This window comes from Notamacropus eugenii, chromosome 1 (genome assembly GCF_028372415.1).
Source record: "Notamacropus eugenii isolate mMacEug1 chromosome 1, mMacEug1.pri_v2, whole genome shotgun sequence".
Classification (NCBI taxonomy): Eukaryota; Metazoa; Chordata; class Mammalia; order Diprotodontia; family Macropodidae; genus Notamacropus; species Notamacropus eugenii.
In genome coordinates this window covers 5,381,429-5,408,294 of record NC_092872.1, presented here as the reverse complement: position 1 = coordinate 5,408,294, position 26,866 = coordinate 5,381,429, and the positions used below count along the sequence as shown (strand labels likewise).

General features: G+C 51.5%; 1 protein-coding gene across 2 annotated transcripts in view; it reads left to right on the top strand.

Moving 5' to 3' along the window:
* Window positions 1-26,008, top strand: part of SEMA3F (semaphorin 3F) — a 61,173-nt gene extending 35,165 nt beyond the window's left edge. The window contains exons 3-19 of one of the 2 annotated variants that reach the window (XM_072650670.1): window positions 9,146-9,306; window positions 9,756-9,818; window positions 10,495-10,614; window positions 11,962-12,057; window positions 14,450-14,543; window positions 16,324-16,443; window positions 16,594-16,733; window positions 16,944-17,058; window positions 17,193-17,262; window positions 17,380-17,524; window positions 18,145-18,367; window positions 19,863-19,951; window positions 20,266-20,307; window positions 21,451-21,608; window positions 21,846-21,913; window positions 23,078-23,211; window positions 23,698-26,008. In XM_072650670.1, the coding sequence (XP_072506771.1) occupies window positions 9,146-9,306; window positions 9,756-9,818; window positions 10,495-10,614; window positions 11,962-12,057; window positions 14,450-14,543; window positions 16,324-16,443; window positions 16,594-16,733; window positions 16,944-17,058; window positions 17,193-17,262; window positions 17,380-17,524; window positions 18,145-18,367; window positions 19,863-19,951; window positions 20,266-20,307; window positions 21,451-21,608; window positions 21,846-21,913; window positions 23,078-23,211; window positions 23,698-24,132 (2,273 nt within the window). In that variant the 3' untranslated portion in view covers window positions 24,133-26,008. The remainder of the gene's footprint in view (window positions 1-9,145; window positions 9,307-9,755; window positions 9,819-10,494; window positions 10,615-11,961; window positions 12,058-14,449; window positions 14,544-16,323; window positions 16,444-16,593; window positions 16,734-16,943; window positions 17,059-17,192; window positions 17,263-17,379; window positions 17,525-18,144; window positions 18,368-19,862; window positions 19,952-20,265; window positions 20,308-21,450; window positions 21,609-21,845; window positions 21,914-23,077; window positions 23,212-23,697) is intronic. The other variant, XM_072650669.1, reaches the window with a different exon arrangement.
* The last annotated feature ends 858 nt before the right edge of the window (window positions 26,009-26,866 follow it).

Genomic DNA, 26,866 nt, shown 5'->3' with positions numbered 1-26,866 from the left:
CCGGGCCCCCTCTCAGCTGCCATCCACAGACACCCAAGTGCTTGACTAGGTCGCTTGAAGTTTTCTTTGATATTTTAACAGTTGGACATCAATCCAGACCGCCAGACTTGCTCAGTAACTGTTTATATTTCAGTTGATTTAAACATCAATGATCATAACGCTACTTCTGACCTCGGCTTTAGGTCTGCCTCCGGATTCTTTGTCCCAGCTAGTCACCGTTCCTGTCCTCTGCCCGGGTTGGTGTCAGCTCCTTTCTTCCTGTCCTCCCCCTACCCCCTGCATTATTTCCTAAAGCTCTTTCCAGATTCCTTTGTATTCTTAGTCCTTGCTGGATATGGTGTTACACTCCGGTCATGGGCCGGGACTTACTGAAGTTTCCCTTTTTCGAGACTCTCAGGCTGCTGCTTCACATTGATTTTTATTTTTTCAATTACGTGTAATGCTGTTCTTAAAATCTCTGAAAAGATGGCCTTTTTTTGGTTTCTGAATACACTTGCAGGGAATTGTCCCAAGACAGCATGATTAGGGTCAAAGGGCATGATTATTTTTGTAACTTTTACTATGTGTTGACAGATTCTCTCCAAAAAGATTCCACAAGTTCCCAATTCCCAGGTGGCTGGACTTTGAAAACAACCAAGCAATTAATGCCAGGACCCATTGTACCCCAATCCAGTAAACCATCGAAGATGCTAATAATGTAGGGCCCTGAGCAGATAGACTGGCACTGGCTTAGCTGGGCAGACATAGATCCACTTGGGGTGGAAGAAGAAGGCAGGCAGGAGAGCAGACTCCCCTCTGATTTATCTGGGCTTCTTGGGGGCCGTGGTCACGTTTTTACTCTTCCTAAGCTTAGTGTTCTTGCCTGAGTAACAGGAACAGGAGGAGACACCAGTGGGTGTGAAGGTGCTGGTGGGATCCCCACAAGGGCAGGAGGGAAGATGGCTCTCAGTGGATGTGGTCATGGCATGAAGGTCTTGTGACTCTAGGTGCCTGCCAGTTCCCATATCCCAAAGACTTGAGGGGTTACCTGGCTTCCAGCTGCTGGCCTTAGGAGGAAAATTGTGAGAAGAGGAGAGAGAGAAAGAGAGAAGAGGAGAGAAAGAGAGAGACAGAGAGGAGAGAGAGAAGAGGAGGGGAAAAGAGAAAGAGAGAAAGAATGTGTGTGAGATTCTACCTGTCTCTTTATGACTCTTGACAATTCAGTTCAATAAACGTTTCCTTTTTTATTAATTAATTTATTTTTCGTTTTCAGCATTCGCTTCTGTAAGGCTTGGAGTTTTACATTTTCTTCTCCTCCCCCAACAGTGTGCAGTCTGATACAAGCTCTACTTATACATTCACATTAAACATTTTCACATGAGTCATACCAACAAACATTTCTGAAGTGACAAAAACAAAGGCTTCCCTGTCATAGGAACTTCTATTCCGCTGGGAGAACATCACAGATAAACACGTAGAAGGGGCTTCAGAGGTGGAAAGACTTGCAGGAAAAGCCTTGTACAGGAGATGGTGTTTAAGCCAAGAATTCCCAGAGATGGAGGCGAGGAGGGAGAAGATTCTGGGCAAGAGGGACACAGCCTGTGTTCAGAGCTTCAGAGCCAGGAGCTAGGTTGTGGTCAGGGGACAGCCAGTGGACATAAAGTGCACCATAGGGAGCTGTATGAAATCAGTCTACAAAAATAGATGGGATTTTAAATGCCAAACAGAATGGTTTGTATTTCATCCCAGAGGCAATAGGGAGCTGCTGAGCCTTCTTGAGCAAGGGAGTAACCTAGTCAGATTTGCACTTTAATATCACTTTGATGACTGTGAAGAGGATGGATTAGAGAGGGATGAGACGAGCCAGGGAGGCCAATTAAGAGGCTGGTAAAATAGTTTAAGTGAAAGAGGATGAGGGCTCGAATTAGGGAGGAGGTAGCATAGAGCCCGGTGCAGTCAGGTGGCCTGGATTCAAGTCTTACTGCTAATATTTGACATTTACTATGCGACCTTGTACAAGTCACTTAAACTCCTGGACCTCAGTTTCCTCATTTGCAAAATGAAGGCGTTGGACTAGATGACTTCTGAGGGTCCTTCCATCTGTCTGTCTCTTTGTCCATCCATCTGAGTTGGTATCCCTCCATCTGTCTGTCTGTCTCTATATCCCTCCATCTGTCTGTCTATCTGTCTGTCTCTATCCCTCCATCTCTCTGTCTCTTCATCTGTCTGTTTCTATATCCCTCCATCTGTCTGTCTGTCTCTGTATCCATCTGTCTGTCTCTGTATCCTTCCATCCGTCTGCTCTGTATCCCTCCATCTGTCTGTCTGTATCCCTCCATCCATCTGTCTGTCTCTGTATCCCTCCATCTCTGTGGTTTCAGCAGTGAGCTCCCATCCGTGATGTGTCCTGTCCCTTATTTTCTCTGTCTCCCAGCAGACCCCCATCCCAGCCTCAGCTCCAAGCCCTACAGGCCTGGTCAGGGGGGTACATGGGGGGTGGAAGGGAGGCCTTCTCCCATTCTGTCTATAAATAGTCTCGCCTGGGCCGGCTTTCCCGCCTCCTGGGTGACCTCCAGCTGGCAAGTCTGGCTTCCTCTGGCGGCTTCCCCATTTCTGGCTATTTAGTTTCTTGTCACCACAAACTTGACTAGGGAGGGGTCACGGAGGGTGGGAGTGGGTAGGAGCCTGGTCCCGGGAGAAGCCCAGTCCAACTGACCAACAGGTGACTGGCTGGGACTTCAGAGGCACCGACTGGTTGGGCAGGGGAGAGGGGCTCAGTTGGAGAAAATTATCTTTGATCCCTTTCCCAGACCCAGGTCATTTTGTCCATTCCCCTGCCTTTGCCTCCATGACCTTGTACTTCTGGCTGCTGGCATTTTTAGAGGGATATAGGCTCTAAGATCAAGGGGGGAGGGGAAACTGAGTCAACTTTTTCTCCCTATTCATCTTTTATCTCTGGGAGTTCTGGATGCCAGGGGGAACAGATTTATGTGAATGACCTTGAAAGTTGGTTCTTCTGAGCTGGCTTCCAGGAACAGTATCCTCCACCCCCGCCCAGGTCCTTACCCTTGGGGTCCCCTTAGTAGCAGCCGAGGGAATGGGGGTGGAGAAGGCTTGGGCAGGATTCTGGCCAGCCCAGGGGACAGCTGCCTGGCATGGAAGGGTGACCTTGGGCAGTGGGGAATGATAGAATGGGATATGAAGAGAGGGTAGAAGTGAGAGAGGACTATCCCCTTCTCTGCTCTGGGAGCCCAGGGACGATGCTCCTGCCCACCCTCATTCCTTAAAAAGCAAACACTCCAAAACCCAACCCCAGAAGCTGGAGTGGGTACCCAGTGTTGAAGACCTCTGCTTTGTTCAGCAAAGGAACTACAAGCCAGGGCACTGAGCATCCTGCCCCAAGCAGTTGAGGTGGGCCACTGGTCCATGGGGTTAAGAAACTGTTTCAGGGTCTCTGGGCCTTCCTGTTCAGGGTTACCTCCATAGACTTGACCTAGGTCCCCCATGTACAAAATAGGGTGGCTGCCAAAAGATTACCCTAGCCACTGTATTTGTTGTCTCATAGTTTCCATGGGATTTAGAGTAGTCAGAAATGTCAGGAGTCACCCAACAGGTGAGGAAACTGAGGCACTGAAAGACTACTAGGCTTGGCCCAGGGTCATACAGAGCCTAGATTCAAACTTAGGTCCAAATACATCCCTCTTTCCACTATGGCTTGGTGCTTGGAGCTCCATGGCCAAACACTATTCCCCCTCGCACATGGGCCAGAGAGGAAGGCCAGAGTCTCCTTCCTCAGGTTAGGGCCTCCCTCAACCAAGATATATACATGTGTGCATGTACGTATCAATGCACTTATATGGGTACCATACTCTAGGCCCCAGCCTGGGACATCTGTAGGACTCCTGGCTCCCACCTGGCCCCAACCTCATTCAGCCTTCGAATATTCATATCCTTCATTGTACTTTTCTCTCTCTCTCTAACCATGGAGCTAAAAATAAGGTCTTTTAGGGGGGATGGGGAGGGATTGAGGCCTCAGTGAACAAACACCAAGGGGGAAATCTTAGTGAGCTACTTGGAGGGGTTCGTCATGGGACAAGGAGAAGGGACAGGGTCCCTGTCGATTGATGTAGAACCTGGTTGCCTTCTTCATTGCCTTCCTTCTCCACCCTTGCCCTCCAGCCCCCTGTCTTTCCTGGGCTATGGGGTTCCATGGAACACAATGTAGTTTCCAAAGGATTCTTATTAGTAGTGAGTGCAAATATTCTTGTCCTCAGTTTCCAGAAAAAGAAGTCAAGACCCATTCATGGAGATTGACTTGTGTAGGGTCACACATGTATCCAGAGCAGAGCTGGAACGCGATGCTCTTGCCTCAGGCCATCTTTGTTTTTGCTGTACCTATGCTGGTGGTCCTGGTCAAACAAGGTTTCTCTTGGGACACTTACTCAGTGCCAGCTCCTCTGTGTGCTGAGAAGTCTTTCCTGATCCCCCTGGCTGCTAATACTCACCGCCTTCCCTAAATGATCTCTTACTCATTTTGTATTTTCTGAATATACATATATATTTATGAACATATACATATCACTTATTATATATTATGCATATGCATATGTACGTACATGTATAAAATACATGTGCACATGTGTGTGGAACATTCCAAAAATCTTAAGCTATTAAAAAATTTTTGGAATATTCCACGCACACACACACACACACACACGCGCACACACACGCACACACACACACACACGCACACACATACACACACACATGCACACACACATGCGCACACACACATACACACACGCGCACGCATACACACACACACATACACGCACACACACACGCACACACACTCTTACCTGCTAACAATAATAGCTTACATTTGTATAGCACCTCAAAGTTCGCAAAGCACTTCATATATTCCCTCAATGAATCCTTCCAACAGTCTTGTAAGGCAGATGCTCCATTTTACAGAGGAGGAAACTGAAGTTACATGAGTTGCCCAAGGTCATACCTCAAGAAAGAGTCCAATGCAGGATCGCAGGGGTTTATTTTCTTTTTGTCTTAGTGTGTCTGCAGTGCCTGATGCAGAGTAGGCATTTTACTAAATGCCTTTTGGTTGCTGCCCTGTTGTCCTGGAGCTGCCTCCCTAGGTCTTGGATCCTCTGGGGTTAAGCCTTGTCCTTTCCTGGTGTTCAGTCATAAAGTCCTAGGAGCTACAGTTGGAGGGACCCTCAGAGAACTCCTTCATTTTACAGATAGGGAAACTGAGACTCAGAAAGAAGTAACTTGCTCGACGTCACACAGTTAGTCTTCTGCTGACTGAGTCCTTTTCCTAACAGTGGGGCCGCAAGAGTTAAAGATGGCAGTCTCTGTCCTCACAGAATGGACTGCTTCTGGAGGATGGGGTGTGGCATAGCTTCCAATAAGTGCGATACAAGGTAGGGAGTGATGGGCATATGGGAGAAACCCAGAATGCTCTGGGATGATCTGAGGTGGGAGAACTCACTTTTGACTGGAGACATCAGAGAAGGGGTCTTAGAAGATGTGACATCTGAGCTGGGCCATCTTTTAAAAGAAGTGGAAGGAGTTTGTTGTAGCAGGAACGGAAATCATGACATTGCAGGGGGCCCATCCGGCCTGGCTGAAGCACGAGTGATCAAATCGAGATGGGCTGAATGAAGTCAGGCTGGGAAGGGAACTAGCTTTAAGGTCTGCCAAGCACTTTACATAAATGACGCTGTCACAGCTGGGTCCTATCGTGGTCTCCATTTTATAGTTGGGGAAAACGGAAGCTGAGGGAGGTTGAGTCCTTTGCCTAGGTGTCTAAGGAAGGAATTGACCTCAGGACTTCCTTTCTCCAGATATAGGACTCTGGCTGCCTCTAAAAATATCGTGGAGAGGTAAATGCCAGGTATCAAGGAGCATCATGGGGATTCAGACCCAGAGTCTCTGACTTCTGCTGTGTCACATCAAGCAGAAGGCAGCTTGGTATAGTGGGTGGAAATCAGAAAGACCTGAGTTCAAATCTCACTTCTGATACTTAACAGCTGCGTGAGCCTGGACCAGTCACTTTGGCTCTGAGCCTCGGTTTTTTTATATGTAAAGGGGGAATGAGAACAGTTAATAATGCTCTCAGTGCCTATCTTGCAGGATCACTGTGAGCCTCAAAGGAGGTGATGCCCACAGAGGGCTCCACAAAGCTTCAAGCCTTCGTCAGCTCCTGAGTGTGGAGATGATGCTGATTCCAAAACTGGGCTGAGGCCTCCACCCTTTAGTCTTGGCCAAACTGGGCTAAGAAGTTCTTCCTCAGAACTCAGCACCAGGCGTGAAAGAGGGCTTGGGAAGAAGCCCCAGCTTAGGGGGGCAGGCCAAGAAAAAGGCAGTTCCCCTGCCTTGGGGACCTAATAGTTGGGCATCTGCCTGCCCTACCCCAAAAGTCTGGGTGAAGAACAGGTTGGAGTTGTTAGACCGGACTCTGGAATGGGGGGAAGGCACAGGAGGGAGGTGGTCCTTGGGGTGCTAGTGGTGGGGGAAGTCATAGCTCACCTGCTGTGGAAACAGGTCTGGCAGCATGTTGGAGGAGAATGGAGGGAGATGAGGGGGGTTATGGGGATGTGGAGGGGAGGAACTGGAACCAACCAGCCAGTGAGGGCAGCTTGTGGGTGCCAGCTACCTGCTAGGTGTAGGAGAGACTCAGGGAAAGGAGGAGAGACGAGACACCCATTGGCACTCCATGCCATCCAGGGCACCCAGAAAGGACGTGTGGCCTACAGCTTGTGTGTACTTATTGATTTGCTTGTTACGTTAGATTGTAAGGCCCTCGAGGACAGGGATTATCCTTTGCCTCTTTGTATTTGCAGGGCTTAGCCCCGTGCCCTAGCACATAGGAAATAATTAATAAATGCTTATTGAGTGATTGGGAAGTAAGGCATAAGCCAAGCATGTGGGAGCCTTAGGCATCGCTGGGCTCCTTGACCAGTGCTGGGCAGCCAGCAGGTTTACTGGTTCCCAAAGGGGCAGAAAGATGCTCCCTGGTGTCCCGGTGCTGTCCACTGTTCCCCAAGTCCATTGGAGTCAGCCTTTGGGGACTTCACAATTCTGAAATAGATGCCCTTGGCTCAGGTGGCCAGACCCTGGAGCCTGGAGCCCCAGGCAAACGTCCAGGGCTCATTTCCTCTGCCCTCCCCGCCAAGTGCTCCCCCACCCTCATGCAATATTTACACATCTCCCCCACCAGATCACCCCCTTCACCAATTCCCAATGCCCACTAGGACTATTGAGGGCCGTTCTGGATCCAGAGAGGTCTTATCTAAGAGTAGAAAGATTGGGTCAGGGTTCCTGGATTCTTTCCAGGGTCTCTTTCTTCTCCCATGGCCCAGTTTGCCCTGTTGTGTTTGGGGGGAGGGGAGAGGGGAGGGTGGGATTTCACCTCCCTGGGCCTCAGTTTTCTCATCTGCAAAATGAGGAGATTGGACTAAATTTTCTCAGCCCTAAATCTTGTGGTGCTTTGACTTGTAATGTGTGTGATGGAGCATTAGGCATAGGACTGGCTGCTCTTTTAACCCCTGAATGCCCATAAAGACCTTTGATGCAGCTGCTAGGTTGGGGCGGGGATCCTCAGGCCTTTTATCCTGAATTTCCAGGAGCTGGATTTCTGGGGTGCTGGCTGATGAATCAAGGATTTGGCCCAGAGGTGTGGCCCTGCCCAGCCCAGCTTCCTTCTCCCCAGCCTGGCCCCGGCGCCACAGCCTCATTACACTCACTATCCTCAGGAGAGTCTGGGTGACTCCTAGCTGAGGACAAAGGGGCAAGAGGGGAATTCGGGTGGTCCCCAGGAACCTTGGCCCCATTACTTGGGAAAGAATAGGATGAAAGGGCTTCTTAACAGTTACCTGGGTCAGCCTTGAGGTGGCTAGGCCTAGAAGGTGGGGAGAGGTGCACACTGTTCTCTCCCTGATACCGAAAGCACCAGGGCCTGGATCCAGTTATGAGGGTGGCAGGCTCCCTCAGGCCCTAAGACTGGAAAAGCATCTGGTGCCTTGGACCTTTGACTCCAGCTGCTTCAGCTGAACTAAAAGAGTAACTAGAACGGGACAGCTGAGGCTTTTGTCCTGGTGGTCCCTGTCATCCCTACTGGTCTGGAGGCTCCAGACCCTGCACCTGGAGCCTCTGGGTCTTCTGATAGCCCACATCCCAATGGGAGAGGAGTGGGAGAAGGAAAGGCATCCTTGCCTGAGGTCCCCGGAGGTCAAGAAAGCAGAGTCCATGTCAGTTCTTCCCCATGAATGTACCCATGGTTCAGTCAGCTAGGCGGCATAGTGGACGTTGTTAGACTTGGAATCCGAAAGGCCTGAGTTTGAATCACGCCTCAAACGCTGACTAGCTATGTAGACAAGTGGATATAACTCACAGCCTTGATTTCCTCATCTGTAAAATGGAGATGATAATAATAACCGTTGAATGATAATAATTGTTGCAAGGCTCCAATGAGATCAGCCTTAAAGTGACGTCAGCTAGCATCCTCATCCTCATCATGGTGATGTCGTCTTTCCCAAGGCCCGCTTGCTTTCTCCAACTCTTGAAGGGTCACGGGCTAGATAGCCTCTTTGGGGAATTGCTTCCCCTACACCACCCAAATGAATTTGCCCCAAGTACCAAGATGGCTAAGTGGTACAGTGGGCAGAGCTCTAGGCCTGGAGTCAGGAAGACTCATTTGACTGAGTTCAAATCTAGCCTCAGACACTTACGAGATGTCTGACCCTGGGACAAGTCCCCTTAACCCTGTTTGGCTCAGTTTCCTCATCTGTAAAATGATTGGGAGAAAAAATGGCAAACCACTCCAGTATCTTTGCCGGGAACATCCCAAATGAGGTCACAGAGAGTCGGACACGACTGAAGTGACTCGGCAACAGCAAACCAAGGTTCCCGGTTACAACTCTGAATTCAACTAAACATTGATGAAATGCCTTGTGTGTTCTCAGGCCCTCTCCCAGCCCCCTGCTGTGGTTGATTTTCCAGAGGATTTGATTCTTGGCAGGTTTAGGAGCAGGAATCCTCGAGCTTGGGGGTGGGCGGGGGGAAGGTAGCTAGCCCTAGGGCTCCACCTCCACTTTTTCCACCCCACTCCTAGTGACCAGCCCCCTCCCTGTTCTGTGTCTTGCAGAGCTGAAGGCCACGGGTACTGCTCATTTCTTCAATTTCCTGCTGAACACAACAGATTATCGGATCCTGCTAAAGGATGAAGACCATGACCGGATGTATGTGGGCAGCAAGGATTACATCCTGTCCTTGGATCTCCATGACATCAACAGAGAGCCCCTCATCGTAAGAGCCAGGCAGGAGGGGGCGGAGTGGGAGACAGCAACAGGACTTCCCTCAGAGCTACCTCCCTGGGACAGATGCTTGAAGCTCTGGCCTTGTACCTCCCAAATACCTGGAAAACACACACACACCCCTCCACACCTCTGCCCTTAAGGACTTGTGGCCTGGCGGAATTACAAGTACCATGTCCAAGATAAACAAATAGCTGGCTGAAGACAGTGTGTAGCTGGGATATTGACACCAACACAGTGCCATCAACCTGAGTGTGTGTGTTGGGTATGGGTGGGGGGAAGGGGAGAGAGGGAGGAATTTCTTTATGCCTGATCCGATACCCATCCCCAGCCTCCTGCTTCATGACAGGGTGCTTGACTGGGGGGTCTCCGAATTGGGGGTGGGAGTAATGAGAGTATTAGGATCCTGCTCTGATCTTTGCTCTCCCCCTTCCCTGGCAGATCCATTGGGCAGCTTCCCCTCAGAGGATCGAGGAATGTATCCTCTCAGGGAGGAACAGTAATGTGAGTGTGGGGAGGGTTGGTGACCCAAGGAGGGAGGAGATGTGGGTCCCGGACCATCCCTGAAGCTGTGAAGCCCAGAGCCCTTGGCCCCTGAATCTCACAGACCGCAGACTCGCAGTCTACTGACTTCAATGCCTAGCACCCCAGTCTCACAGCCCCTAAACCCTGAATAGTGCCCCATCTTCCTAACCCCCAAATTAGCCAGTCATTGAATATCCCATGACTGAATGCTAGTTTTGAAACCAGGGAGCCCCTGAGAACTGTCCCCACCCAGTCAACAATCACCTGTCAATGCCTCTGAGGCTGTGGCACCAGAGCTGACACACTCCCTTGGAAAGCACCCCTCTGACCAAGGGGCAGGAGGCTGCCATAACTCTCTCCAGGAGTCCCTTCTGTACCTCCTCTTAGCCCCAGTTTATCCAACAGCCCCAAAGTCAGCAGATCTAGCTGTCAACACTGGCCTCACTACTCTGTTACCGTGGGCAATCCATTTCCTCTCTCTGGGACTCAGTTTCCCCTTCTATAAAATGACAGTGTTGAACTAGATCTCTGAGATCTCTTCCAGCCCTCGCATTTTGGAGTCTGGGAGCGCCAAGGGGGTGAGAGGAAAGCAGGGAGGAGCTGGGGAAGAGGGCGGGGAGGGGACTTTACAGAATCCTCTTCTTGCCTCCATCAGGGGGAATGTGGGAACTTCATTCGACTCATCCAGCCCTGGAATCGGACACATCTGTATGTGTGTGGGACAGGTGCCTACAATCCTGTGTGTACCTATGTCAATCGAGGGCGCAAGGCACAGGTATAGCCCAGGGTCTGAACCCCCAGCCTCTGACCCCTGACTCTTGGCACTTGACCCTTTGAGTCCTGACCTCAAAAGTCTAGACCCCTTGAACATCTTTTCCTTGACTCCTCCTTTCTCCCCTCCCACTTCCCCAAGTGTGGCCCTGGGACTGCCCAGAATTCCCCAGACCCCTTGAATCCTAGCCCAGCTCTGCCCCTTCTGATCCATGTTAGGTTTCTCTGGGTGCTCCTGGGCTGGATGAGGGCTGGGTAGCATTCCCATGTCCCTACCACCTCTTCCTCTGTGACTGCCAGGGAGGTTTGTGGGGCCCCCGATTCTAGGGACTGTTCCAAGCTGATTCAGTGCCACCCTAGGGGCCAGGTGATCCTGCTTCAGACCTTGGAGGAGAGGGAGGTATCTCAATAAGCCCTGAGACAGATGGATCAACAGTAGGAAAGATGTCAGAGGATGTGGGGAGTGGAGTGGTGGGTTGGGAAGCTGGAATTGTGGGTTTTTTCCTTTGCTGTTACCTCCAATTGGCTGGAGGGAGGGGATATTGGATCTACTGTGCCTCAGTTTCCCTGTGTGAGCTACTTCACTCCTCACCAACTGTTGTGAGTTGGAGGTAGATAAAGAAATTTACCTAAAACAACTACTCTCTTTCAATGCAGATGAGCTCATCAATATTCATGTCAGTTTGTGAGGGGGGTCTTTGGGAGAGGGAACCCTGGGATGCCTCATCTCCCTTCTCCCAACACCTGCCGTTTTTGTCTCTCCTCACCCTCTGCTTCTGCTTTCTTCCATCTCCATCTGGGCTCGGGTGGGGCCTGTGGCTCCTGTGTGTCATGGGACATGTGTGTGCTCTCCATGGGGACTCTCCCAGGGAACATGTGTGAACAGGCATGTTCTTGGTTGGGCCACATGTGTTCTCCCAGGGGAAACCCATGTAGCTAGGCGTCTTCCTAGTGGGACTTGTGTGATGACGGTTGATTGCTGCTGGGCCAGTGAGTGTGGACAAGACTTGGGACTGAGGGGAGTTTGTAAGACACCCACAGTGTGGAGTGGAGTTTGTATATGCTGAGCTGGAGTGTTCCTCTGACTGAGTAGGGTCCTGAGCTGCTGTGTGTGTGAGAGAGAGAGAGAGAGAGCGAGAGACAGAAAGAGTGTGTATATGTGTATGTGTGTGTGAGAGAGAGAGAGAGAGACAGAGTATATGTGTATGTGTACTGAAGGGCAAGAGTGTGTCTGTAGGAGAGTATGCATGATCACATGTTCGTGCTCCAATGGGGCGACTGGTCCACCTACAGTGGCCTCCCCTTCCCAGTGGGCAAGCCCCAGGGCTAACCTGACTGTCCTTCTTCTCAGGCCGTGGAGCTGACACACACCCTTCAGGCCAGAGGCCGGGGCACCAGAGCCACGGATGCCGCCGCTGTCAGCCCAACTGTGGCCACCCAGCACCAGGTGGGACCCAGGCCTCAGTCTCCCCGGCCCCAGCATTCTGACTCCCTTACCCCTAGAACTGGGGCTATTCCGAACCAGACAGGACCCACCTCCAGGGTGACCCTGGACATCTCCTTCCACCCTGTTCCCCTTCTCTCCCTCAAGACCCAGAATAGAAGTGTGCCCTCTCACCCCTTAACCAGGCCATCCAACCTGGAGTTGTCCTTCCAAGCAGCCTTCCTGACCAACTGCCCCAGTATCTGTCCCCAGGACCCCCAAATGCCCCCACCTTCAGCCCCAAATCAACATGCTAGAGCTGTGAGCACTCCAGAGGCCCCACCCAGGGGAGGGGTGGAACCCTTCAGGACACCCCCACATTCTGCCAAGGCCTGGGGAGAGATGAACAAGTTCACATCCATGTCAGTCAGGAGCACCCACAGGACTCATCTCAGACATACCACACCCATATCACACTCTTCCCCAAGACTTGCGCACACACACACACATGCATGCAAACACACATACATACACACACATGCATGCAAACACACACACACATGTACACACACACACATACACCACAGCACATATTCCTCCTTCATTGGAGTCAACAGGATACCTGCCCTGGGGCTCTCTCCAGGCCAGAGTTGGCCTGGAAGTGGTGAGAGCTCTGTGTACACTGTGGATAGGTGAAAGCGTAACTGTCTGTGTGCGAGATGGATGTGAGACCCTGGGTCTGTGTGGGGCAGTGCCCATGAGCTGGTCCTGGCTGTGTGCACATGTATGTGTGTGCGGGGCGGGGGGGCTCATAGAGGGGAAGGTTGTGTGCTGAGGGGCTGGGGCCCGGCATGGTGTGTGGAAGGGGTTTTATGTGCGTGCAAGTGGGTGTGGAACGTCTGGGAGGGTTACCTGTGTGTTTTCCCATCACCATCCATGGCGCCTGCTCTCCGCTCCTCTGTTGCCGCAACCTCCTTCACCCTCCCCTTCCTTCCCTGCCCCCACAATGTGCACCCCACTCCCACCCCTGCTGGGGCCCAGGCTGGGTCTGTGGCATTTCATTCCTGATCTGCCTTGTCTAACTGGGGCTTGATCCCAGCACTGCTCACAAACCCCTCTCCCCGACCTGGGGCAATCTCAGGGTTCTGGGATCCATAGTGACTTGGGCTAGGCCACACCTGAGTACCCAGACCTTTGGGTTTCTTCTCCCTGGGCCTGTGCTCAGCTGATCTGTTATTAACATAAGTCAGTGCAGACGGGATCTTCGTAGAGGGCCTGGAGCTTGGTTCTGGGAGTTGGGGGAGGACAAGGGATAAGGGTACCTGCTCCCATCCCTCCTACCATGCAAGAATTGGCTGGGTTGGCAGTTTCTAAGAGACAGCCTAGCTAGGCTCCTCCTTCCCCCTTGTCTTGGAGACAGACATGAACCAACTAGTAGGGTTACCCCTACCTTGCACAGCAGTGTCTGGGACTGGAAGACATTGAGTAGGCTGGGCTACCTCTTTGGGGGCCCTGAGCTCGGAGGTTACAGGGAAGATGTCAGGTTAGCCAGCTTTCAGTTGTCCGTCTTCTGATGGGAGCATCGTACCAAGCAGAACTGGAAAATTCACAGGCCAGTTTTCTCTCTGGCTTGGGAATTCCCAGGAGAATTGTGGTTACAGACCTGCCCTCCCCACTGTCTGGCTCCAGACCGATGTTATTCTGTCTGCCTTTTCTGGGTGCCTGAGGGGTCATGGAAAAGGGAGGCCGAGGAAAAGGCCTGGGAATGGAGAATGGGGAGATAGCTTTATCCCTCCCCACTGGCACGGGCCCCCAGCCACCTGCCGTTGTCTTGCGGTGGGACTGCTGGAGTTTTCCTGAACCTCCCCGCTCCAGCAGTGCCTCCCAAAAGACAGCACTCAGCCCCCTTCTCTGGAACTGGAACCCAGGGATTCCTTCCCCAAAGTCACGTGTGTCCTTAGCACAGCTCTTGTCTTGACAACTAGCCCTTCATTGTTGGGGTTCAGTAGGGAGTGGGTAGGTGGGGTAAAATCCATTCTGGGCCATCAAGGACTGGCTGGTGACTAGTCAGAGGGCCTCTCCCAGCCAGAGCTATGGTGCACTCAATAGAGCTGTGGACTTATAGCTTCAAGGCCTGGATTCAAGCTCAGATCACCTTAGGCAAGGCATTTTTCTCTGGATCTCAGTTTTCCTCATGTGTAAAATGGGGGTAGCAGTACTTGTAAGACCTACCTATCAAGATTATTGTGAAGGGAAAACTTTGTCGGACTTGAATTGTTAGAAATATGTAAATTATCCTTCTTACTTATGGTTCCAATTCTCAAGACAACTGGTAGGGGCTGGGAGTTGGGGAAGGTGTATGTGGAATTTCCTCCTATTCCCTTGACCTCTCTGAATCCCCATCTCTCCCTGGCAGGATTATATATTCTACTTGGAACCAGAGAAATTGGAGTCAGGAAAGGGCAAGTGTCCCTACGATCCCAAGGTGGACAGCGTCTCTGCCCTGATCAGTGAGTGTCCTCCTCCTGGACTGGAATAACTTCCCTGATCCTTCATAGCTTCTTTTGGTTTCCACCAGGATCAGAAGGCTGGGGAGGGTCTCAAAGGGACTCTGAACTGGGTTCTAAAGGAGGAGAGCAGGATCAAAAAAAGGCAGAGGGTGTGGGAGAGAGAAGGTGCACCTGGCTGATGGTCCATATGCAAAGGATCCATGGTGGGAAGGAACTCAGAATAATATTCTGATTTGGGAATGGGAGAGACCGTGTGGTATAGTGGGCAGCATCAGAGGAGCTTACTGTGTTGAGAGGTGTCGTCTCTGGTTCAGTGGCAAGAGTTCTGGATTTGGGAGTCAGAGGACCTGAGTTCAAATACTGACTGTCACTGAGTTGTTACCTGTGTGACCTTGGACAAGTGACTTAACCTCACTGTAGGTTTACAGTTTTGAGTTTTTTTCATTGATAAGGTTGGACTAGATGAGCCCTAAGGTCCCTGCTTTGACCCTATGACCCCCAGGGCTCTTCAGCCTCTAAATCTATGTTCCTGTGACCAGGGTTCAAACCCTGACTGCTCCATACCAACTGTCTGATTTTGAGCAAGTCAGTTCCCCTGTGAAACAGAATTTCTGTATCTGTGAAATAAGGGGGTTGGATAACATGACCCCGATGGCCCCTCCTAGCTCTAAATGCTCCAATTTCCTATGATTTGGGACATTTGGTGAAGGGATTGGTATCACTGGGTGTGAGAAGAGGGATATCTTCCCTTGACTTCCTTCAAGTCTCAGCTAAAATCTGAGAACCTAGAACCCAGAATGCCTTTCCGGATCCTACTTTGTTCACTCTGTCCAATTCATCCTGTTCTTATTTTCTTAATACAGTGTTGTTTGCAAGTTGGCCTCTTCCATTAGAGTGTGAGTTCCTAGAAAACAGACTGTCTTTTGCCCTTCTTTGAATCTCTAGCACTTAGCAAAGTGCCTGGCACATAGTAGGGGCTTAATACATCCTTACTGACTGAGTGACTGCTAAATGACCTCCCTCATAGTGTCCGTCTGTCTGAGCACCCCCTTCCAGACCAGCCTGCCCATAACCACCTCCCCCCTTGGGTTGGCATCAGCTCCCAGGCTATGTCCTGCCAGGCTTTATTCATTTGGGAACAGCTGTTAGGCCCAGTGCCCATAGGAGAAGCCTGAGAACAGCCAGCAGGGTAAGGGTGGCCGCCCCCTCCCTGTTCTATCCCCCTGGGCAGCCTGGGAGGTGTCCACTGCCAGGCTGTACCAGGAACTAATAGGCTGATTCGTTCATTTAACAAGTATTTATTAAATGTCTACTGTGAGCCAAGCTACGCAGACAGAATACAAAGGCAAAAATGAAGGGGTCCCTGCCCTCAAGGGGCTTACCTTCTCCTGGGAAGGGGCACACAGCATGCATGTACCCAGATTATGTAAACAGGATAAAGGAGGAGACCTCGGCCCTACCCTGAGCCGCTTTCTGCTTCCTTGGACCTCAAATAGGGGATTTCTAAAATTCATTCACCCTGAAATCCCATGATTCTGTGACTTTTCTGGGAGACTCAATGAACTCCCAGGAAATGCACCTTCCACTGAGACAGACTCCAGCCCACAAGGGCATGGGGAGGTAGCGTGTGTTGCAGCACTTTGGGCAGGCAAGTCAAGGACAGGACAAACCTGGGAGAGGAAAGCTCTGGAGGCCGTGTGCCAGGACGTGAGAGCTCCCCTGACAGGCTCTCCCAGACACCGGGGAAGTGAGTAACCCACAGAGCCCCCTTTCTCTGCAGATGAAGAATTATATGCTGGTGTATACATAGATTTCATGGGCACAGATGCAGCCATCTTCCGGACCCTGGGCAAACAGACAGCCATGAGGACGGACCAGTATAACTCTCGCTGGCTCAATGGTGAGATGGCCCCAGGGGCTGCATGGAGCCAGGGCACCCAGAGATCCTTCTTTACCAAAGGGAGAAGGGCCAGAGTATGTGTGCAGGGGGAGTGAAGGGGTGGATTTTGCATAGATATCTCAGACTGACCGCTCCCTCTCCTGCTCCCAGATCCTTCATTTGTCCATGCCCAGCTCATCCCGGACAGCGCCGAGCGGAATGATGACAAACTCTATTTCTTCTTCCGAGAAAAGTCTACAGAGGCCCCCCAGAGCCCGGCCGTCTATGCCCGAATCGGCCGCATCTGCCTGGTATGGCATTGGCACAAGGGTGGTGGGGAGACTCCTCATGTGTGTGGGCTCTTTGAGAGGCCAGACAGCTCCCCATCTCTCACGTTGGGCTCTGTAGGGGGCTCACTCTGGGAGGCTTGGAGGTCACTGCCATGGCATAGATCTAGGACAGATTCAGGGGTGACTTGGCTTGGGGGATTCTTACAGCAAGGGGACAATTTGTTCCCACAGAATGATGATGGGGGTCACTGTTGCCTGGTAAACAAATGGAGCACTTTCCTGAAGGCACGGCTCATCTGCTCCGTTCCTGGCCCAGATGGCATCGAGACCCACTTTGATGAGCTACGTGAGTGCCCATGCAGGGGGAGAGAGGAGCCCAGTCAGAGGCTGGGGTGACCCACACTCAGGCAGGAGGGATATCTGGTGGCCCAGCCATAGCCCTAGGATCATCCCCCTCACCCCATGTCCTTCTTTGCACAGAGGACGTGTTTGTACAACAGACGCAGGATGTGAAGAACCCTGTCATCTATGCTGTGTTCACATCCTCAGGGTGAGGCCTGCATTGGGCTGGGGCTTGGGTTCTCTCTCTGGGACTAAGGTGACTCAGGAGAAGGGCAGGAGGCTCGACCCAAGCCCCACACCCACCTCCGACTCTTCCCTCCTCCAGCTCCGTGTTCAGGGGCTCTGCAGTCTGTGTGTACTCCATGGCCGATATCCGCATGGTCTTCAATGGTCCCTTTGCCCATAAGGAGGGACCCAACTATCAATGGATGCCTTTTACGGGCAAGATGCCCTATCCTCGACCTGGCACTGTGAGTTGTGTGTGCCATATGTGTGTTTGGAATGATCCTGATGATAACTGCCATGGCCCCTCCGGACCCCCCACCCTCTCATCTCCCTAGCTGTGAGCCCAGCACCTCCCTACCCTCGCTCTAACTCCTCCTGTCTGGGAGGGAGCTAGGAGAAGGTGCTTGGCTGAAAGCAAGTCTCTTTCCAAGACAGGGTTCGTGTGGGTTCATGGGGTGGAAATAGGGAGTGCCTTGGGAACTGACAGGATAGAAGGACTGGGATGTGTGCATTAGGTGGAGCTAGGGGTTCTGAATCCTGACCTTGAGAGTCTCCAATCTGATCCTGTCCCAGCCCTCTTCTGAGGCTTCCTATCCTGGCTTATTCTAAATCCCAGATCCCCCTGGCTTGGAAATCTGACCCCAGCCCGCCCCAAATCCTCCTCATGTCCCAAGACCCTCATAGTAGATAGGGCAACTGTGATGCCCAAGTTCAGGGTCGTCCCTCTTCAGGATTGGGTAAAACAGGTGGTTCCAAGTGGGAATCTCATTCCTGGTACCCTTGGGGAAACCCGGCTAGTTTACAGGGCTGGGGTAGACCCAGGGTGTTTAAGCCTCCTAACTGGTCCTGTGTTTGGTGACTCCAGTGTCCAGGGGGAACTTTCACACCGTCCATGAAGTCAACCAAGGATTACCCAGACGAAGTCATTAACTTCATGCGTACCCACCCCCTGATGTTCAACGCAGTGTACCCCCTGCAGCGCCGGCCTCTAGTGGTCAGGACCAACGCCCGCTACCGCTTTACCACCATTGCTGTGGATCAGGTGGATGCGGCCGACGGGCGCTATGAGGTGCTTTTCCTGGGCACAGGTACCCACTGCCACACCCACCAGCACCCTCACATCACACTGGGCTGCCTTGGGGAAGGGATGGGGTGGGATGGGGCTGGGAGTCTCTCTTCTTGGGGCTCCTTGGGAACACAGTCACCACCATTCTTCTTCCTTCTCAATTTATGAAGGAGAAAATAGAGAAGGGAGGGGGCTTGCCTAGAGCTTAGAGCCTGTAGTGAGGGAGGGGTAGCTCCCAGGGCCCCTCCCTCTCAGGGCCATCCTCAAGCCCAGGACAATCTCAACTCCCCTTTATCCTCCCATGAGTGTTTGAGGTAGAAGGAGAAAGTCCTCCCAGGCCCCCCTCCCAGCCCCCCAGCATTTCATAAACTAGGGCTCAGGAGCTGCCCTGCCCCCTGGCAGTTGGGAAAGGGAGTGGGCACCCCCAATTCCTGGCAGACTCCCCTGAGGAGCAGCTGTTGTGTCTGCTTGGCAGAGGGGCCCAGCGCCAAATTGTAGTAGGCGGGGCCTGTCATGTGCAAACACACACAAACCCACGCATGCACCTGTGTACAAATATATGTTCACACACACCCATATCTGAGACATAAATAATAACACCTCCTGGCATTTATATGGCTTTTAAAGTTTGTAGAACTCTTTAATAATTATCTGTAAGGTCCATCCTGCAGGTATTATCCTCCCCATTATACAGATGAGGGAACTGAGGCTCAGAGATGATAAGGTCATAAATTCAGAGCCAGAGGAAACCCTCCATCTGGCCCCGATCAAAGCCACACGTCTGGTGCCAAGGGCAGAGGCTGAGCCCATGGCTTTTAACCTCAGATCCCAGGGCTGGGTTCTCAAGCCCATGCTCAGTCTTGCACACATGTGGTCATGCTCATGCTCAGGAACAGAGGAAGAGAAGGAAATACTTATTAAATGCCTACTATGTGCCAGGCACCACGCTAAGCCCTTGACAGATAGTGTCTCAATTGGTCCTTCTAACCACCTGGGCACTAAGTGTTGTTATCCTCACTTTCCAGCTGAGGAAACTGAGGCAGACAGCAATTCAATGACTTACCCAGGGTCACCTACCCTCCGCCATATGCACATACACATATGTGCCTAAGCTTCTCTGCAGACACATGTACACAGACATGCATGGTGCGGGGTGAGGGGCTAAGGAAAACCTAGCTCTCAATGTAGGTTCCTGGATGGCCCCAAGGAGCAGGGCTGCTAGTGTGAATTCTTTCTGAAGGATCTGGATTCTGTTGTCTTTGGGGCCTTGTCCCTTAGGCTGGAGGCCCAGCATGGATTCTCTGCTGCTTAATTCCCCTCCTTTAGCGTCCCAGGGACAACAGGGTGGTCAGCTCCCTCGACCTTTCTCTTTCCCGAGCCCCGAGCTCTCACTTCCCAGGCTAGGGGCACCGAACTGGAATGGGGAACAGAGGCCGGTGACCCCTCCCTCCTTTGGCCTCTTCCTTGCTCCTCCTTCGTCCCCCCACCTGCTAAAGGGCCCCTCTGCCCCATTCTAGATCGAGGTACCGTGCAGAAAGTCATCGTTCTGCCCAAGGATGACATGGAGACAGAGGAGCTGATGCTGGAGGAGGTCGAGGTTTTCAAGGTAGGGATCTCCCTGCCCTCGGACCTCCCCCTAACCCAGCAACCACCTGAGCCCAACCTGATCCCAGCCTATTCCAAGCCCCAGGCCTCCCAAACTAGCCCTTCCCAAGCCCTGACCCCTAAATCTAACCCTAACCGAAGAATCCCAGAATGGGCCCCCTGAGTCTGCTCATCTATAGTTCTCCCTAACATCTCTGACTTCTCGTCCAGGTGGATGGGAAGGGCAGAGGTTAGGGGCAGGATTTCTCGGGGGACTAGGGCTAATTTCCAGAGTCCCCACCCCTCTTAACCACCTACCTTGACCTCTCTGTCCAGGTTCCAGCTCCCATTAAGACAATGACCATTTCCTCCAAGCGGGTGAGTCCCTGAGACATCAATGCTCACTTCACTGGGTCTGCTTCCCGTTCCCTCTCCAGCAGTAGGCAGGACAGAGTAGGAGACAACTCTGGAGCCAGGAGTCTGTCCCCCTGAGCTCTTCCTCTGTAACAGACAAAGATCTCAAAAGTTTTCCCGAAGAGGGTCACCTTCCTCTCTTCCCATCTTTATCCCCTCCCTCATTTCAAAGTGTTATCCCTTTGGAATTTCCAAGCCTCTTTTCTCCAGTGCTTTTTAGAGCCAACACCCTAGAGTATAAGAGGAAGGGAGTTTGGGGTGGGGGTAATAGAGGCCGAGCCAGGATGTAAGTGTACTATGCATGGGACTCTTGGCAAGTCATGAGCTTCTAGGATTTGGATCTGGAAAAGGATGATGATAGGATCATGGACTTAGAGCCAGGGATCTAAGGAGGACATTGTATCTAACACATTCATGAACAGATGGGGAAACCAAGGCACGGAGAGGTTAGATAACTTGTGCTGGGTCACACAGCTAGTAGGAACCTGATACCAGACTTGTACTTGAGTCTGGAACCTTAGAATGGCAACCCCATTTTACAGATGAAACTGAGAGTGGAGGGCTGTGGGACTTGCCCAAGGTCACATAGACGCTCAGTGTCAGAGTGGAGAACTGAACCTAAGCCTTCTGTCTCCACTTCCAGCCTTGGCTTCACTTTCCCTGTCTGTGCAAAGCCTGGTTCTCTATGGTCCCTTCTAGCTTTAAATCCCATGATTCTTCTCCGGATATACAGAGGGGACCACTAAAGGAAAACAGCATGGGAAGGGTTTTTCCACAGCCCTCGCCTAATAATAACATTTAGGAGGAGGAAGAGCTAGCATTCATGTAGCTCTTTACAAATACTTCATTCTCACAGCGACCCTGGGAGGTAGGGGATAGTGCTACTTATTACTGTTCCCGTTTTGCAGTCAAGGAAATTGAGGCAGACAGAGGTTTAAGTGACTTGCTCAGTCACCCAGCTAGGAAGTATCTAAGACCAACCTTGAACTCCAGGGCCAGGGGTCTCTCCATGATGTCCCCTGGCTGCCCCCAAGGAGAGGCGATCCCTGACCTGCTGAGGGGTGTGGGTAGGGTCAGGACTCTGACCAAGCCCTTGGTACTTCCCAGCAACAACTGTATGTGGCCTCCGCGGTGGGTGTGACCCACCTGGGCCTGCATCGCTGCCACACCTACGGGGCTGCCTGTGCCGACTGCTGTCTTGCCAGGGACCCCTACTGCGCCTGGGATGGCAAATTCTGCTCCCGTTACTCAGCTTCCTCCAAAAGGTAAGAGGCGGAGGGGAGGGGACAGGGGAGAAACGAGCGTGGTCTGAGCAGGAGCCCCCACAACCTTACAGGGAGAGGACCTTTGCCCTTAGAGAGGCCCTCATCTGTTCTGTGAAAGAGACGCTGAGAGGGACAAAAGACACCATGGCCCCTGCCCTGGGAGGGTCCTGGGTCAGAGGGGAGCTATGGAGGATCGGGGCAAGGGAAGGGACTTGTCTCTCCTTTCTTCTCCTTTAGAAGAAGCCGCCGCCAAGACATCCGCCATGGAAACCCCATTCGTCAGTGCAGGGGTTTCAATTCCAATGGTGAGTATGTCCTCACATCCTTCTCCAGGGGTCCTCCACAAATCTGTTCCTTAGCTGGATGCCTCTCATTCTGCAGAAACCCCATCTACCAGACTTTGAAAATTACTGGCATGCCTCATTATAAAGAAATCTCAAAAGGCTGTCTCAGACATGTATTAAGTGCCTACTGTGTGCAGAGCACTACACTGAGTGGGTCCTAGGGAGAGAGACACAGTTTAACTAAGACTCAGTGTATCCCTGCCGTCTTGATCCTCATGGTCCAGTAGGGAAGTGTAGGCTATTAGCGTCTATCTGCTATATACATGTGTATATAGGTATGTTGTATACACATTCACACACGTAAATATACACATACATATATACATACATATGCATATGTACACATGCATACACATATGTATATACACATGCATGCACATATATGCATATTTATATACACATTTTTGCATATACAAAAAATGTACTTTAACTCAGCCAACTTTTACATACCATTGAGTTCAGTGACTTCAAATCTTTAGGAAGTCATGGCAGTTTGGTTCATACTTCTTTCTCTATAATTCTTATAAGATTTACTGATTTTGAAAAAATAAAACTACTTTGGAGAGAGCCAGCCTCAAAGTCAGAAGACCTGGTTTCGGCTTTAAACGAACCTCAGCGTCTTCATCTGTAAGACAAGATGCTTGGCCAGAATTATTTATAAGGCTTTTCCCTGCTCTAAATTCTTTTGAATACACCACATCAGTGCACAACATTACAGGGTCAATGGGAGAAGGGGTGGAGGAGAGTAGGAATCAAGGCAGGCTTCCTGGAGGAAATGGTGTTTGAATGAGCTTTTAAAGGATGGTTAGGAATTCAGTGGGTGAGGAGGTGGACAAGAGGCCATTCCAGGAATAGGAAGCAGTTTGAGTAAAGGCACTGAGACAGAAGAACATGTTTTTGGGTGAGAGGGAACAGTCTAGCATGACTGGAGCACACTGAAGAAGAGGGATTCATGAGACGAGACTGGCAAGGAAGGTAGAATGGTATGCTGGAGGAAAAAAAGAAATGCCTGAGGCTTTTGATCCAAGGAAGATGTATCCTATGAGAGGTATATGGGAAGGATGCACAGGGTGGGATCTTCAATGAATCAACTTTCTGCAATTATCTGGGGCCCTCTTTCCTTAGTCAATAAGAACACAGTGGAGTCAGTGCAGTATGGAGTTGAGGGCAGTGCTGCCTTCCTGGAATGTCAACCCCGATCCCCCCAAGCCACCATCAAATGGCTTTTCCAAAGAGATGCCAGTGACCGGAGAAAGGAGGTAAGTGAGGTACCCTCCCCAGAAGTAGAGACCATAGGGTGTTAAGGACAGAGCACCAGTCATAGAATCAGAAGACTGTAGTTTGAATCCCAGCAAGGCTACTTTCTTCCCTAGTACAATGAAGAGTTTAAACTAGACGTTCTGTCTGACTCTGATAACCTGTGATTGATCCAAAGATCTGGGTTTCTATCTGGCATTGACTAGCCGTGTGTCCCTGGACCCACTTATTTAACTTTTCTGAACCTGTAAAATGGGGTTAATTCTGAGCTGTTTTTATTTCTCCCTCCTCAAAGCCTTTAGGCCAATGTCCCTTGGCCTTTTAGGGAAGTCCAATCCTGAACTAGGATGGGCTAATAGGCTTGGGGGCGGAGGTGAAAGTCCTCAGAAAAGGGGAAATGGAAGGGAAGGAGGTCATGGAGGGGACCCTGCAAAAGGGACCCTGGGGGAGCAGGTTGTAAGTGATGGTCTGGCTCTCCATTTCTCCAGCTTCGATCAGAGGACCGCATGCTGCGGACCGAGCCTGGCCTGCTGCTACGGGCCCTTCAGCTGAGCGATGCAGGCCTCTACACTTGTACAGCCACTGAGAACAACTTCAAGCATGTAGTGACTCGTGTCCAGCTGCACGTCCTCAGCCGAGAAGCTGTCCATGCTGTGCTCTTCCCACCAGGAGCTGCCGTTGCTGCCCTGCAGCCTCCTGGGGCTGACCCTGCAACAGCCAGCCTCAGGCCCCCTACACCCCCCTACCAGGAACTGGCCCAGCTCCTGGCCCAGCCCGAAATGGGACTTATCAACCAGTACTGTCAGGGATACTGGCGCCATGCGCCCCCAAACCACAAAGAGGCCCCTGGGGGGCTCAAGACCCCTGAGCTTCCAGACCAGAAAAAGCCTCGAAACCGTCGGAATCACCAGCCGGACACATGAAACCACCATTGCTGCTGCCCCGCCCCCTGCAACCTTGGCGGGCCATAAACTATCTCGTCACATCTCTATTTTCCCACCATCCCCCACCCCGAGGCCATTACCCCCTCTCCCATTTTAATATAAAAAGATATATATAAATATCTATATATATTATATATATATATACAAAGAGAGACACACACACACACCACACACACACACACACCACACACACACACCACACACATACACACACACACCACACACACACACACATACACACATACACACACACCACACACACACACACACACACCACACACCACACACACACACACCACACACACACACACACACATACACACACACACCACACACACACACATACACACACACACACACACATACACACACACCACACACACACACCACACACACACACACCACACACACACACACACACACATACACACACACACACACATACACACACACGTTCCTTTTATCAGTATTTATTGGTAAGTCCTACATAGTCCCTTGGGATTGGAAGGCCAGGGCCATCCCTTTCCCAGCCCTATCTTGTGGCAGAGAGTCAGGACCTTGGACAAGATCTGGGTGCCCTGGTCTGCCCAGAAGAAGCAAGAGCCCCAGCTAGGACTCAAGATGGCGGGCTCCTCAACCAGCCAACATCCCCTGGACTTGTCAGCTGTGAGAAGACCTAAAGCCTGGGAAGTATTTGTCTCTAAGCAGTTGCAGTATGACCATGGCTGGTACCAGAGCAGCCTCTGGTCCATAGCTGCCCACCTCACATCAAGGGGAAAGGGTGATAGGTAGGCCTGGGCTGGGACTGGGGCAACCAAAATTCTGAAGATAGAGAGTCAGTCCCCTCCCCCTTTCCCTACTCAGGTTGGGACCCAGATCTCTAGGAGTACACCCAGAGTGAGCATGTGCAGGGCAGGGCAGAGCAGGTGTGTGTAGGCAGGAAGGGGCTAAACCACTTTGGGGGCTGGTGGAGGAGAGCACAAAGACAGGGAGGGATGGATGGGGTCAGGTTATGGGGTTGGTCGCTGATCATTGGCCAATATGGCGTGGGCGTTTTGGGCTGGGGCTGGAATGGGGAGTCCAGGGTCTGGGCCTAAGCACGGAGGATGTATCCATGGCCTGCAAGGAAACCAGACAAGCATCTCTAGGCAGGAGAGGAGAGCAGGGGGACCAGGAGGAGATAGAAGAGGAAGCCATAGGGACTGGACTATGTGCAAACTGAAGGGGTGAGGGAACAGAGGAGAGCAGTGGTGGGAATGAAGGGAGAGAGTCTATGCTAGCCCTCCCCCCTCCAGCTGAGCTGCAGGACACAGGTCCTGGGCAATGCTGGGAAGAGCCCCTCCTTGTACCTGTAAGCCAGCAGTCTGGGACCCCAAAGAGCCCTCACTTGGGTCTTGCTAAGGGGTTGGTGGGAAGAGGGGGCATTTTAGGGTATTTATTCTCTATTTATTGGGGGAAGGAACAAGGAAGGGCAGTCCATGGCAGACCCTCTCCCAGTTGGCCAACCTTCCTATGACCTTTCTGGACTCCTTCCTTCGAGGGGACCTTGGAGAATCCAGTTACTGGTTGGGCCAGCATTTGTCAACCACAGACTTTCCCCATCTCCCTGCCCTACAAGAAAACTCTCCCAGGAAGCCCAGCCCCAAAGAGGGTGGCAATGGGGGTAGCCTAAGGCATACTGGGATGGAAGATCAGAACCCCTTCTCCCCTCCCATGGGGGCCACCCTGGGGCTGTAAATAGTTGTACAGGGAGACTGCAGGGGAGGGGGGAGATGGGAGACAAGGGGCCTGAGCCACGGGTCCAGGGAAGTTCCTGTGGATGGGATCGCGCTAATAAACACTGGTTCTGATTATAGACTCTGGAGTATTCCTTGGTGGGAATGGGGAAATGGCTGTACCCTGTCTATCATCATATGTGCATGAATACTTCCCTGTGGGTGAGCTCACCACCCTGCGATGCAGCCTGGCCCTGGGCAAGCCCCTCATCCTGTGAGCTTTCATTTCCTCCTCTGTAAAATGTTCATTCATTGACCCAGGGCTAGAAGGAACCTCAGCCCCTTTCATTTAACTTGTGGTGCTGTTGCTTGGTCATTTTTCAGTCCCACTCAACTCTTCGTGATTCCTTTGGGGATTTTTTTGGCAGATACTGGAGTAGTTGGCCATTTCCTTCTCCAGCTCATTTTACAGTTGAGGAAACTGAGGTAAAAGACTAAGTGACTTGCCCAGGGTCACACAGCCAGTAAGTGAGATGGGTCTTCCTGACTCCAGGACCAGCAGTCTATTATGCACTATGGTGACACCTAGCTGCCCCCAATTTTGCCTATACCTTGGTACAATCTATGTGATCTTGGGCAGATCATTTATAACCTCTCTGGACCTCAGTTTCCTCATCTGTAAGATGAGGGGATGGTCTGCAGGTTCACTTCATGTTTTGGTGTTTCTTTGCAGCTCAGTGCCCCAAATATGTCTGAAGATTAATAAATGCTTCTAGATTTCACATGACAGAGGTTCCTTCTAGGTCAATCCTCGGACTCTCTGCCATCTCTCCCTCTGCAACCTCTTTGATAAGTGGTCAGCCAGTGTCCACTTAAAGACCTTCACTGGTGTGGAACTCGAGGGAGCCCATCCCACTTGGATGAAATGAATTGTTAGGACTTTTTTCCTTATATGGAGCTGGATTAAACTGGCTAAGGAAAGACTTGTCCAATCATGA